The following is a 15,704-nucleotide window of genomic DNA, read 5'->3' as shown; positions in this document are numbered from 1 at the left end:
AAGAAAGAGAATAAAATAAAAAAGAGAAAGGAATAATAAAGTAAGGGAGATAGTAAAGTAGGAGAGATAAGAGAATAAATAATAAGAGAGAATGAAAAAGTATGATTGATGAGTGAAATAATTATTGCCATAAAAGAAATTGTCTCACTTAGGTTGAGATGTACAAAAAAGAAATATACTTCTCGCTTAGGTTGAGATAGAGGGAGTACTTAATACTCCATCCGTCCTACTCATGATGTCCACTTATTTTTAGTTTGTCTCACTCAATAAATTTTATTTCTATATTTGAAAATAAATCACTCATTAAAATATTTAATTATATTTTTATCTCTAATTAATCCACCTAACAATTTCCCTAAAATCCCGTACCACTTAAGAATATCGACCTCTTGAGTGGGGACGAGTGAGTAGCCACTATGAAATGGACCATCCCTAAACGAGTTTAAACTATTACATGGGTGTTCGGTTTGCAAAATTATATCTGTGATTAAATTTGTAGTGTGTTTGGTTCATGAGATTCAATCTCACAGCTTAATTCTAGATGAATAAACATGAGATAATTAGTCCTAACTAATCTCCTATGACTTAAATAATATCACAACTCCATCCTAGATTATATTTTTATATTATTTTATGTTGGAACCCGATAGACCAACTATTGGTATTAATTTAGACATCCCTAATTCCGGTGAGACTATAGCGACTTTGACCAAAATATTGAATGAAACAAGACGAGTTTGGGGAAGCCGAAAACAATTACTCCTTCAAACAAACATAACTCGTGCCTCATCTCTCTCTCTCTAGCAGTTGTCCAATAACCAAGAAGTAGAGAGAGAAACATCACATCCCACCAACTCAACCGAATGATGAAGGCGTCGTTCAAAGCTAGATACGAGCCAGAAAAAGCCGCCGCCGCCGCCACCGTTTCCGTCAAAGCCGGCGACTTCAAGCTCCGCGCCTCCCTCACCGATGCCACCGTCGTCAACGGCCCCAGCTTGAACGGCCTAGCTATCGCTGTCGAGAAGCCTGGCTTCTTCATCGTCGACTACAACGTCCCCAAAAAAGTAACCTCTAATTGCTATACCTCATTCAATTTCAGCTGCATTCTATCAATTTCTCGTTATCACCGCTTCCGCCGCCGCTTCGTTTTTTAAATCGCAGAAGAACTCAATCTACTCGGTCATAATCCGATGCATCTATTTTTAAGTGTTAATTGGTTTTTAAAAATCAATTTCGATGGAGATTCGCTCATTTTGTTGTATTTTATTGGTTGAATTTGTAGGATGTTAGGTTTCAGTTCATGAATAGTGTTAGGGTGGCGGAGAAGCCGTTGAATTTGACTTACATTCACAGCAAAGGCGACGGGCGGACGATTTTGGATGGGGCTTTGGTTATTGATTCCGGCAATAAGGTTTCGGCCAATCATGTGCTCGGCACTGGAAATACCAAGTTGAAGTATACTTATGTTCATGGATGGCTGACAACTTTCGAGCCTAGCTATGATTTGGGGAAGAATGCTTGGGATTTTGCTGTTACGCGTAAATTTTATGGGGATGATGTATTAAGGGCTACTTATCAAACATCCGCTAAGAATTTGGGGCTTGAGTGGAGCCGGAGTTCAAAGCAGAATGGATCCTTTAAGGTAAAATGCAATTGTTCATATTGTGTATGCTAATCTTTTAATTTAATATGATTAATGAGTTTATGGAATATAAGTCTTGAAAACTTGCGTTTAAATTTCTTATATTCGTAATTAATCATATATGTGATGGGATTTAATGGTGGATCTAATCTCTGGAAAGGATCATAGGAGGTAGTAAGAGATTGCTGCTTTTAATGATCAGTGACTGTTGAATAAATTCAGCTTTTATGCCCTGAAATTGTAAAATATTATTCCATGGAGGTAAGGTTCAAAGTATGGAAGAAAGAAGCGTTTTCCTCTTTTAGTGATGGCAATTATAGTTAAATTATTTGAGATTTTGCACCAAACTTCGTTTAGATCGGATATTGTAATTTTCTGTAGCGAACCAAGTTCGTTAAAATATTAAAACATGCCTCATTTTTGGAGAGAAATGATTGATCCGTTTCCGTCATTCTTTCAGTATTAAGTACAAACTCAAGGGGTGCAATTTTATGTTGGTTTTGACATTTTTCGAGATGCCCACTTCTAGTGGGATCGAGAAGATTGTTGCAAGCGTTAACACAAAACATACTGTTTTGAATACACCATAAATGACCTCATTAGTGGGAGCCAGTACGAATCTTTAGATAAGCGGGCGAGCTTATCCTGAAAGATTTGGAATTGGCACGCAGATTTAGTGGATGAGTTCTCAAGTGCATATTTGTGGTGGACCTGTTTCTGTGTGTGTTTGATTCTATTTAGGTTGCTGGGGTTATCTGCCAAGAACTTTGACATATGAAGCAATTCATTGTTTTGCTAGCATCAAATGCATATATTGCCTTCCATGTTAACGGCGAGTCAACATATGCACACTGCTTTCTTAGTTGCAGAGGGAGTGTGTATGTGTTTTGTATTGAAAACAAAATGAGGAGTCTTCCACTTTGTGTCTGCCCTGAATTTTCTTAAGATCTTGGCTTAATACTGTCAAGTGCATTTTTAGAAGTAAAACCAAACTAGCTGTTGTTCTTATTAATTATTTTCTCCTGAGGTTAGATGGAAAGGAAGTTGGCATTGCAAAAATGCTTGTATCAATATATTGTGAGCTCTAATTCACTAAATCATAATTTGTGCAGATCATAGCATCCGTCAATTTGGCAGAGGAACGAAAAATACCAAAATTATGTGCTGAAACAACCTGGGAGTTTGAGATGTGATCTCCTTTACTTGTGGTGCAGGGGAGCAAGATATGATGTATTTTTTACCTTCATTTTTACAGTATTCAATTTCATTTTGCAGTGAGCAGGTTGACAATTTGCAGCGAACTTTTAGCCACTGTAATAATAATTTCAGTTGATCAATTCATACTATGAATTTCACCTTACAACTTTTGCCTATTGCATCAGTAGTTCATTGTAGTCTGTCTACCAGCGGGTATTAGTAGCCACGGCTTTTTTTTAAGTTACTGCAAATGGTAGGCACTTTTTTGAAGTCACAAAACATGTGCAAAAAAGAAATGTGTCATTTAGGCTGGGACGGAGGGAGTAGTATTTAATTTTGCGCACCATTACATGTAATAGGATTTGATGTGGATTGGAGGATTTGGGTGATTGAAATTTGAAATGCTCTACTCATTAGGTAAGCTGCAAGGTATCTATTGACACCTTTAGTTATGATCTGATCACTATTTAGTCTACAATGCAGGTTAGGAGTTTTTCTTAAACCATTCTTGTAATAACATAACTGAAAGAGAAACATGATGTGACAAAATATTTTTCTCATATATGGAATTTGGAAATGAAGGTTTACATATGCAAGCCACTTGAAACACATGCTAGCAATGTATACAATGACAAACTTCACTTACACTCAAAAATATGTTTTTTTATGATATACTACTATTGCCAAAAATCTCCCACTAAGGTCTAGGTCCTTAACGCATTTAACTCCGTATCCCTCCACATGACGATTAAAAGTCGACATGTCTGGTAAGCTTTTTGCCCTTTTTCTATTCCTCTTCAAGCTCTAGCTATTTTACCCTATAATATACATCAAAATGAGTTCCTAATTCACTTTAGCAAAGAGATTAAAACAATGTTATACAAGACTACAATTTGATTCACATCAACCATTCATAAGGGTGCATCAGTGCATGTCAAAAAGATTAGATTAGAGACCATTAGATAGTCGACGACCCTCACTTCGATTATCAAGAAGGCGAAGGATCACATATGGTTGTGCAATATTGTTGTCCTATGATATACCAATTGTACCCATAGAACACTGTCAAGTACGGGACACAAACACATTCACTCATACTTATTTCTAATATCAATTAGTATACAAATGATCCACTATTTATTAACACTAAAATAGCTGCAAGTGGACATGATATATTCTAGTATAGCTAAAGATTAGCATTAGTATCAAATCACTTGGACTTATGACTAAGCTAAGTACCACAACATGATCTTCAAAACTATTTAGAAAATAGAAATTTTGGAAAAAATTAACTAAGAAACAATTAAATAAAATAAAGCAAATAAAAATGAGATTAAGTTTGGGAATCATAGGATATTGATTTCACAGTGAGAATTATTTCCCAAACATAAAGGGTAGGGCATATCGTTGTTCTAATATACTCCATAAACATGATTGGCAGACAAAAAAGTCCCTTGATAGAAATATAAGTTCACTATTACAAGAATAGTTCTACTTTCTTGCTCGCGAGATGAGAAATTGAGTATAGTATTTTAAGATCTAAAATTGGAATCCAAGTGAGGCAAAGATTTAGAGTTTTTGTTGGACTAATGTATTATCCTGCTGTCAATGTGGACATGACAGATTTATGTTTCTTTTGCATCAAATTGAGTATAGTAACTCACTTTTTTATCTTGCTAAATTTGCCTCCTCTTCTTGATTTAGTATGTTAGATTGGAATCATATTTCGAAGGTAAAGTGTTTGATGGAGAATTATCTATCATCACTTTTTGCGGCTTTCCTACTTCTCTTCATTAACTGATAGAAGCTTAGGTTCAGAATTAATTTGATTATATTATCTATTCCATCAACATATAGAGTTGGTTGAGTGATTTGGTATGTAGAGTAAATTGTCCCACATCGGGAGCAAGACACACAAGAATAACCAAGTGCCACTATAATTTAAGGAGGCGAATAGTCTATCACAATTATGCAGCCGTGCGTTGAGCACATATCGAACTATTCTTTCGCCTTTTACTAAAGAATACCGTGTGCTCGTCGCTTATAAGCGGCATACACCATTTTTTGGAGGGGTGTTCCTCTATGGGAACCCCCAGCAATTTATAAGTTTAAATTTTTATCTGGTAATTGTTTTACAGTTTTTATATTCATTCTTGTAAGGCAACTTGATTTGCTGTTACTTAGTGTTAAGTGAGGGAGGGGAGGGTATTATGTGATCGTAAATTAAAGGATATTTACTTGCTGTTATTTTGTTGGATTTACTTGGGCATTTATATTTTTTGGTCTGTAAGATATTGGAAGATATCAAGAGTCATATTGAAAGTTGGAAGCCAAAATTTACCTCTCTCCTACACAAATCAAATTAGCGATGCCGACGAAAGGGGGATTATTAATTGTAAAGTTAGTTTTTAATGTTTATGCCGATAGCATAAAAAAAGTTATCACTTTTGAGATTATAAAATTATTTGTATTTACTTTGTGAAACACGTTACTACTTGTGATTTGAGAATTGAGTTTATAAAATCATATAGTAGTGAAATATTTGGAGACACGTTACAACCGATGAAGAATCAATGTTGCAAATGTCGAAATAAATTCATAAAATATAGTTGGTGATCCGGAGCTACAAAGTCTTATTGCTAGTTACGACGTCCAAGTACGGGATCACATTCAAAGATAATACATCTCTAAGAACATCTCCAAGAAGAAAAGGTAAATAAAAGAGTTATATCATCTATTTAACTTCCCAAAAAGTAAAATACGTCATTCCAAAAAGTAATACATCCAAAGAGAAAAGTATATAAAAAGTTAACTTATTTTTAAAAAATTAAAATAATAGTACAAAATACATTAAAAAAACATAAAGTGCAATAACTTTTCAAATACATTCCCCATGGAGAATGATTTTTCATGAAAAGAAGACAAATATGATAGTTATAAAATTTTATCTCTCTATTGATGGATAGGTAAAGATACATCTTCAAAATGCGGAAAAGTATAATATCTACTCAAATATCACTCTTCTAATTTTCATTAAAAAAAGATAAATATGATAGTTATATGATTTTATCAATCCATTTACCTCTCCCCTTAGAGATACTTTAAGGGACCTTTCCAACCAAAGGTCGTGTCTTTATGAAAACTTAGTATGGTAACAAAATAATAAGTTTCCAATTTTTAAATTGTTTATGGTAACAAAATAAGAAGTTTTCAATTTTTAAATGGTTCGAAAGTCACGTATGATTGGAATAGAGTATTTGAGAAATATGCATGATTTTGTTTTTGTTCTCCTTTTAACCCTGTTAATGACAATTGTTTTGGAGATGAATTTTTTATTTAAAAAAAAAACCCTCCAATATAAAAGTGGAAATTACAAACAAAATCTTATAGAAAGGAAGAAAATTACACTGATGTCAAGAGGACTCGAACTCGGCACCTCATACAATAATGTCTAAGCTCCTTACCGCTATGACAAAGGCTATGGACTTTGTTCATTTTGGAGATGAAATTGAACATGAGAAGATTGTTAAAATCTTGTGAAAATTGTAAAGATATTAGTATCTCCGATTCTCATTAAATGTCTCATATTTTCTTATTTGAACAATCCTTAATAAATGTCTCATTTCACTTTTGCTACCGTTAGTAAATAAACCTCATATTACAGTAACTCATCCTACTCATAATTATAAAACTAATATAAAAGTGAGGTCTATGTTCCACTAACTTTTTCCGTCCACTTTCCTTAACAAAATCAAATAATTTCTTAAAATACGCATTGGTGAAATATGAAATATTTAATTAGGATCGAATATATTATATGTAGATTGGATATTTTAATACTATTATTATATTTTTAAATTTTAGCACTAGCTTGCTCATTTTAAAGTCTAGTTCTGTCCCTAACCTCAGGACGTGAGTCACGAAGGAAGTACTACTTCCTCTGTCCTATAAATATATGGGCTATTAAGTGACGCAAGAATTAATGTACAATTGTTAAAGTAAGAGAAATTAGAAGAATGGTAGTTAAAGTAGTGTTAGTGGATAGTAGGATCTACATTATTATTAGTATTTTTGGTAAAGTAAGAGAGAAGGGGGAAATGTAGAAAACGTGAGAGAGATGTGGAGAAAAAGTAGGTAAAATAAGCGAGATATGAAGAAAAAGAAAGTAAAGTATGAGAGAAGAGAGAAAAAGTGGGTAAAGTATGATAGAAAGAGTTTCCATTTATAGAAATGAGACTATTTTTTGTGCACATCCAAAAATGGCAAAATGATACTACTTTTCGTCGACGAGTGAAGTATATAAAAATAGGACCACCTTCACTAAGCTTTTCAACTAATTTTCTACTCCATCCATTCCATAGTAATGGAGGCATTTCTTTCCGGCACATAGATTAAGAAAATGACGTGTAATTTATCAAATAAAAAAGATAATAAAGTAAGAAAAAGGAAAAATTAGAGAGAATAAAGTAAGAGAGAGGAAAAAGTAGGTAAGAAGAAATGTGTTGACTTTTACTAAAAGAGGAAACGACTTCACTACTATAGAACGTACCAAAATGACAAAATGACTCCATTAATATAAAACGGAGGGAGTACTATATTTTTTTAAAACTCGGATCAAAACTCTCCTTGTATTAATAAAACACAGAGAGATAATAGAGTGACTCAATTTAATTGGGATAGACGAAATACATTGAAAAGTTAATTTCTTTTTTTTTCATTGGAAAGTTAATTTTACTCATTTTATATGCTACAAGTGTAAGTGTGTAACTATGTTGTTCGCACATTTTAGTTGTGGTAGTTGGCCTAGGGATGCAGCATAGTGTCACGTGCAGCCGTGTTTGACTGATTGGTATGTCTATTATCTGGAGCATACACACTTGTCCAAATTTGATAAGGTCAATAAAACAATTTCATATTTTCTTTCATTTTGGTTAAAAATAATTGTTCGCTGATTTTAAAGCAGTTTTGGCTAATGCATAGTCACTCGTTCAACTTTAAGTATCCCTTATCTGATTTGCAAGAGTTTTAGATAGTTTAATTTTATAAAATAAAGTGAGTATAAAAAGTTAGTAGAAAGTGAAGCTTTTTTTATATATTAATTTTATAATAAAATATGAGTAGAATGAGCGAGTAGAATATAAAATCACTTACCAAATATAGTAAAAGTGAAATGAGATATTTATTGTCCCATTTTGACCCGACACAAGTTTAAGAAATGTAAGGAAAAGTTAGTTGAAAAAGTTAGTGTAATGTGGATCATACTTATATATATAAGTTTTATAATAAAATGTGAGTAGGAATGAGTTAATAGAATATAGGGTCCACTACAAAAAATGGTAAAAAGTGAAATGAAACAAATTTTGTGGGACAGAAGGAAATGGAAAAATGAGACAAGCTTTCAGGGACGGAGGGAGTATTACTATTTTTAATGATCCATTAAAATCTATAAGAAAGTAGGTAATTAATTCAAATGGTATTCTGAAACTAATACTCCTTCTGTCTCAAGGAAGATGACCATTTCATTAGGCCAAACGATATTTTATGCAATTTTGTTTTGTATGTTAAGTGAAGAGAGTAAATTATGAGAGATGAAATAAAATAGAGATAAATATGTTTACATTTTTAGTAATGAGTCATCTTAATAGGGACAAACCAAAAAAGAAAGTGAGTCATTTTCAGTTGGAGGAAGGAATAAAGTAATATCATTTTTAATTTTTGAGTAAAATATAACTATCTTTAGGTTTACACTAAAATAAACTCAAACTTTATTAAATTTTGTGAGTAAAAAAAACATAATATAGAGAATACTCTTTTAAGTTTGAGTTTAGTATTAACGGTTAGAATAAAATCATTATTTGATGTGATATTTACACTAAAATGAGTTTGAATTTAGTGTAAATGATTGAAGATACTCTTAGTGAAGAGAGAATATAGTAAGAGATACTCCCTCCGTCCGCGAATAGGAGTCCCGTTTTTCCATTTTGGTCCGTCCACGAATATGAGTCCCGGTTCATCATTACTATAAATGGTAAAGAGATCCCACATTCCACTAACTTATTCCTGACTCGAATTATTTTTAACACGAGAAATACCCGCAAGTGTACGTGGCTAGTGTAGCATAAAACAAGTAAGAGTATCGTATCCCACAAAGACAAATTGAGCAAACTTAAGTACCATGAACCGACTTTAACTACTATCTAGACAATCCGGAAAGTTTGGTTTGATTTTAGAAAACAATTAAACATAAACAAGCTAAAAGCACGCAACAAAGGATAAGTTTCAAATAAGAAAACAAGGTAGAGCCTTGGATCCAACTACAACGAACACAATGCGAATAATTCAACAACTTCGATTACCCAATTGAAGTCTCTAGGATTACTAGGAAAGCCGCTAGTCGAGGCTAATCCCCCTCTCAAGTGCACTCAACCCGTTGATTAACCATTGATATTGAAGTCTCATTCTAATACTTCACAATTAACTCCTTAAAACAAAAGGCTCAAGCCCTCACTCTAGAATAGGGCTGTCAATTTTTGGCACGGCACGATAACACGACACGAACTCGCACGAAATTAATGGGTATGTGTCAAAGCTTATTGGGTTCGTGTCCTTATAATGTCGACACGATAACGACACGAGAACATCGTGTCGTGTTTGTGTTACACGCTAAGAAATAGTATTAATATATTATAATAATAATAATATTATTATTATATATTTTAAATTTTAAAATTTTAAATTAGATTTAAAATTTAATATTAGAAATAATATTAATATATTATTATTATTATTATTATAGTGTCGTTATTGTGTCGTGTCATATATGTATTGTTATCGTGTCGTGTTCGTGTCTGAGGGTAACAGGTCGTGTTCGTGTTTGGAGTTTTCTTAACGGGTCGTGTTCGTATTTGTTGTTATCGTGTCGACATGATAACGACACAACACGCACGATTTGCCACCCCTACTCTAGAATTCCTTCTCTCGAATGCAAATTATCTAGGTGTTATTCATTCTTTTATCAATCCTAATTAGGTATCTCTCGATTACTCAAAACCAGGTCAACAAACCCAATTGGTAGCTAAGCAATTGAATTGAAAAAGCACAAGAATGAAACAAAGGAATCACAAGAGCATAGGTAATCAAAAGTCATTGAATTAATCAAAAGCGTTCATTGTAGTCTTCACCAAAACTCTACAAAAGATTTAGCTACTCATATTCAACTCAAATTCACAAGACGAATCCATAGAAAAGGAATTGGACATAGGAAAACTAATGAAAATACTCCCAAGGGTAGATTGAATGGGCAAATCGTCTTCGTCTTCAATCTTGTTGATGATTTAGACTCTTTGTCGCTTCAATCTGCTCTCAAAACGTGAAAACTGCTTCTGGGGCGTGTGGAATGTCTCTTGAAGTCGAAACCTAGGTCTTATTTATATCCGGGCCTAAAAATGCAGCAATTGTAAGGCATAAACAAAATGCCCGACCTGCAGTGTAAAAATGCCCGGCCCGGACGTTTTGGTCGAGATCCCGAAAACGTGTCAAACGCCCGACCCGGGCGATTTTTCAGGGAAAATGCCCGGGTCCAGTGAGTTCGCCCGGTTAGATGGTGAAAATGCCCGGGCTTCTTCAGTCAAACGCCCGACATGGCTGTTTTCGAGCCGTTTCCATCCGTTTTCACCTGCTGTGACTACAAAAACTCAACAAACTCATCAAAACACTAACATAGGGGATAATGGATGAAAACTCAAGTAATGTGCTACAAAACACTAGAATATGCCCTTTCAAACATCGAAAACACTTGCAAAACTACGATATTAATCAATACCGTATGCTCAATGCTAACGTATGTAGATTAGGAAATACTCCCTCCGTCCCATGCTACTCGCACTTTTCATTTTAGGCCGTAAATTTAGGATTGATTTTTTTGTGTAATTAAAAAAGAATTTTAGGTGTAATGAGACATCACTTAATAAAAGAGCTCTTAACTTAAACTAACATATTAATTAAATGCATTAATTCTAACTTAAATTATAAATAGTGTAAGGACTTTGTGACGAGCCGAAAAGCAAACGTGCGAGTAGCACGGGATGGAGGGAGTAGTATTTTATCAAGACCTAGTCTTTCAGTAGATAGCGTAAAGACACGTCTTGCTGTTAGATTCAATCAGTGCTATACCACACCAACGCCATCTTATTTCAGAAAGGCTTAAAAATAATCGGACTGACATTGCAACCTTTCACGATAGGTAGTCTAAGCCTATCTGGGTTGTGAAATTCTTCGTTTTATTTTGCAAAGCATTGCATAGAACCGACTGTGTTACCTTAAAGTGGACGACGCCCACAACCAGTCTATTAAGCAAAAGACTTAGATTTTATTTGCTTCTTATACATTTAAATGTTTATAAAACATCTTTTAAATGCACAAGAAAACACAATGTAATAATATACTGATCCTATTCGTGCGATACTGATCGAATAATACTAAATCGGGTTAAAAGTGGATTGTAGAGTTTTTCGTATACAAGCAAGATTCTATTTGCGCGAACTTGCTCGAAACATGCTTTTCAGTATACCAAACCTAACAAAGAAAACACCCTCAATATGATCTGTTCATCTGTGACTCCATTTATTTTTGTCGTGTTGCAAATCTGGATAAACTTGGTGATATGCTTGTTAGGATCCTCCATGGGTCGGCCTCTAAAAGCACTGTTCTCAGCCATTTGAATGAGTCCTCTCCTGAGCTCAAAATTGTTAGCATTCACGTTGTTGTCAACTAGTGGATTTTCTACCCCATGATAGGCAAACATATTCTGCACTGGTATCCCATTTGCCCTTGATCTAACCGCCTCTGCAATGCTGCGAGTTGCTCTTGAAGCTGAGCATTCGTTGGAGGAGGTGGTGGTGGACCATTATTCCCGTTTCTGTTCTCGTTTCCTACCTCCATCAGAATAGGAGGATATGGCTCAAATTGAATAGGAGAGTGAACTGGTGAAGGTGATCGTCTCTGGTTCGGAGAAGAAAATCGGATACGTTGATTTAGCCTCTTCAAAGCGTTTCTCCTTCTGTTGGATGCTTCGATCTTAAGATCGATAGGCTCTAAAGGTAGACCCTTAGAGCGTGTTTGCATACAACCTGAAAAAGACAACACATATGTGAGAGCTCAAAAAATAAAATAAAAAATTAAAGCAATAAAATATAGATGTCACGACCACAACTCCCTAGTGATAGCGAGCACAACTATAACATGACTAAAATAGTCTCAAATAGAAAAGATCAACATAAGGGATAAGTCAAACTCAAAACATTAATTCTGAAGGCGAAAATGGTACATAGCCAAAATAGAATCAGAGTATAATGACTTGGTTCATAATTCCTAGTACAAAATCCTGTTGCAGCGGAAGAGTCCAAGATAAAATAGTGCGTATGAAGACATACTACTTTGGGCTACCTAACTAATTATTAATGGTCAATTCCCAACACCTTCGCCTCCTCGTTCACGTTCAACTTGCACGTTGGAAAAGAAACACGCAGGACTGAGTACTTGATATACTCAGTGAGCATAGTGCCAAAAATAAGTTCCATTTAATTTGTCAGCCACAATTGAGTGAACACGGGGTTTTTATTTAAAAAGACCCGAGTCACTAAATTCCTTTCATTCCAAAAAATTGATTGCGCAATCACATAAACATAGATACCATATCTGAACGTATGTGAACCGGGAATGTGGCCACATTCCACGACGGTCACTGGACTGGCCAACTCGGAAGCTAGCCCACAGTCCTCAAATGCTCCTCGTGTTCTTTCTCGTTCTTCGAGTAGATGAGCACATCGTCTATAAAGACTAGGACGAACTTGTCCAGGTATGGGTGGAACACGCGGTTCATTAGATCCATGAACACAGCTAGCCAAAGGGTACTACAGTGAACTCGTAATGGCCATATCTGGTGCGAAATGCAGTCTTGGGTACATCGTCTTGTCGGACCTTCAGTTGGTGATGAGCCATCCATTGATTAATTTATTCCCTCTGACTAGTGAAGCCATTCCTTATCTTAGGTTTCTTCGTCACGTTTATGCTTGCATCGGTCGTAATTGTAGTCGTTGAGTTAGTGGATTTAACCTCGTAACCTCCCACTTTGCTGGGGTAGTCTACTTTCCACAATCTTCAGGATACTTTTGTGCTTGTCGCGATCCATTTGCCATGGTTTAGTACGGACTTCGTTTTACTTATATTTATCTTTGAATCCTGGAATAGTATCGAGGTGTTGGTTTCTTTCTCCAAACACTGCTGGTTTCATGCCCTTTTGGTTTGACTAAGCGATTCGTGGTGAGATAATCTAGCATGACTTTCCAAAAAGATCTAGATCTCATGTTTAGGATTAACACAAAACTCTATCGTTAGTTCCTTTCTGGCCTTCTTAATCAGGGTGTGGCTTAACATATCATAAAATACTCATTCGCATTGTTTTTTTTCTTTTTTTTTTCCTAACGTTTGCCCTTGGTCCATGTTGTAGGACTCCATATCCGTTTCCTCGCAATAACTCTTTAAAGGAGAAAATTTTGATTTTCCTTTTTCGTAGCAGGGATGGTGAGGGCAGTGGTGCTATCACGCGTTCTTTCTTTCGAATGTCTCTACAACTTGTGGTTCTTCCTAGCCACCTCTCAGACGAATCTCTCTTGTTGAAGGAATTTGTTTCGTCAAGCATAAACTATGAATGTACTCGGATTTTCTCCATGATTTTCATTACATAACCATGATTGAGTCTTCTTCCTCGTGGCTTACTTATCTTACTCAGAATAAGCATTTCGATCGATCAATAGATATATGTATAGGTCTTTTACGTCATTGAATGTCATTTGATCCAGGCATATTCCTTAATATTTCTCTCCTCAAGGCTAGTTACCTATGTACATAGCTTAATTATTCGATCTTTTACCAAATTGTCATAAGCAGTACGTAGATGTGAAATATTTAACGTTTTGTGTTGTCGGTTATGCGACGCTTCTGGTTGGTGTATTATTTTCTGCACATGTGTTAATAGAGACTTATTTATCATACGTATCTGAAAGGAATTAAGACTATTCCTTTCCCAATTGTCTTGCATCAAGAACTCGGAGATTAGTCTAACAGTCTTAACTTGGTGTTTCCTTGTGTTGCCGAAATTCGTGCCTAAAGAAAGAGGCCCAAAGTTGGCGTTTCCTCTTGTGTTGTAATAGGACATGGTTTTTGTTTAGTTCCCCCCCCTTTTCTTCTTCTTTACTTTTGTTATTATGTATTTTTATGTACGCTAGGACATAGCCTGGAATATTTAGCTTTGTATTTCATTTACTAAACGAAAGCATATTTATTCCATTTCGGACCATGCTTGCCCCTTTCAACTTCAGGCTAGTCATTAAGCGTGCAAAATCAAACATGGCGCTTGTTTAATTATTGTACGTAAAGTAGATGGGAAAAGGTGTTCACTTCATGGTTCGATAATCATTTAATAAGATTAGGATTAATAAGTTCGTGGTCATTACACTAGAGTAGTAATCTATATCTTTACCACGATATTAAGCTATAAAACACAAATTGTCCCCGGCAACGAGGCCAAAAACTTGACTCGAATTATTTTTAACACGAGAAATACCCGCAAGTGTACGGGGCTAGTGTAGCATAGAACAAGTAAGAGTATCGTATCCCACATAGACAAATTGTGCAAACTTAAGTACCATGAACCGACTTTAACTACTATCTAGACAATCCGGAAAGTTTGGTTTGATTTTAGAAAACAATTAAACATAAACAAGCTAAAAGCACGCAACAAAAGATAAGTTTCAAATAAGAGAACAAGGTAGATCCTTGGATCCAACTACAGCGAACCCAATTGAAGTCTATAGGATTACTAAGAAAGCCGCTAGTCTAGGCTAAGCCCCATCTCGAGTGCACTCAACCCGTTGATTAACCATTAATATTGAAGTCTCCTTCAATTTTTGGCACGACACGAACTCGCATGAAATTAATGGGTATGTGTCAAAGCTTATTGGGTTCATGTCCTTATCATGTCGACACGATAACAACACGAAAACATCATGTCGTGTTCGTGTTACACGCTAAGAAATAATATTAATATATTATATTATTATTATTATAGTGTCGTTATTGTGTCGTGTCATATATGTGTTGTTATCGTGTCGTGTTGACCCGAAGTGGTTCGTGTCGTGTTCGTGTCTGAGGGTAGTGGGTCGTGCTCGTGTTTTGAGTTTTCTTAACGGGTTGTGTTCGTGTTTGTTGTTATCGTGTCGTTATCGTGTCGACATGATAACGACACAACACGCGTGATTTGCCACCCCTACTCTAGAATTCCTTCTCTAGAATGCAAATTATCTAGGTGTTGTTCATTCTTTTATCAATCCTAATTAGGTATCTCTCGATTACTCAAAACTAGGTCAACAAACCCAATTGGTAGCTAAGCAATTGAATTGAAAAAACACAAGAATGAAACAAAGGAATCACAAGAGCATAGGTAATCAAAAGTCCTTGAATTAATCAAAAGTGTTCATTGTAGTCTTCACTAAAACTCTACAAAAGATTTAGCTACTCATATTCAATTCAAATTCACAAGACGAATCCATAGAAAAGGAATTGGACATAGGAAAACTAATGAAAATACTCCCAAGGGTAGATTGAATGGGCAAATCGTCTTCGTCTTCAATCTTGTTGATGATTCAGACTCTTTGTCACTTCAATCTGCTCTCAAAACGTGAAAACTGCTTCTGGGGCTTGTGGAATGTCTCTTGAAGTCGAACCCTAGGTCTTATTTATATCCGGGCCTAAAAATGCAGCAATTGTAAGGCATAAGCAAAATGCCCGACCTGCAGTGTAAAAATGC

At 35.2% G+C, this 15,704-nt stretch overlaps 1 protein-coding gene and 1 non-coding gene across 2 annotated transcripts; both read left to right on the top strand.

Annotated features, from left to right (window-relative positions):
• The first annotated feature begins 753 nt into the window (after positions 1-753).
• Positions 754-3,002, top strand: LOC121761934 (outer envelope pore protein 24A, chloroplastic-like). The gene is made up of 3 exons (XM_042157647.1): positions 754-1,064; positions 1,283-1,642; positions 2,755-3,002. Exons 1-3 carry the CDS (start codon positions 864-866, stop codon positions 2,833-2,835), a joined length of 642 nt encoding a protein of 213 aa, XP_042013581.1. The 5' UTR covers positions 754-863; the 3' UTR covers positions 2,836-3,002.
• Positions 3,003-4,811: 1,809 nt separating this feature from the next.
• Positions 4,812-4,930, top strand: LOC121763164. Its single transcript, XR_006042404.1, has one exon. It is a non-coding gene; the product is annotated as a U5 spliceosomal RNA (small nuclear RNA).
• The last annotated feature ends 10,774 nt before the right edge of the window (positions 4,931-15,704 follow it).

The sequence above is a fragment of the Salvia splendens genome, chromosome 13 (genome assembly GCF_004379255.2).
Source record: "Salvia splendens isolate huo1 chromosome 13, SspV2, whole genome shotgun sequence".
NCBI classification, from domain to species: domain Eukaryota; kingdom Viridiplantae; phylum Streptophyta; class Magnoliopsida; order Lamiales; family Lamiaceae; genus Salvia; species Salvia splendens.
This window is presented reverse-complemented; position numbering and strand designations above follow the sequence as displayed.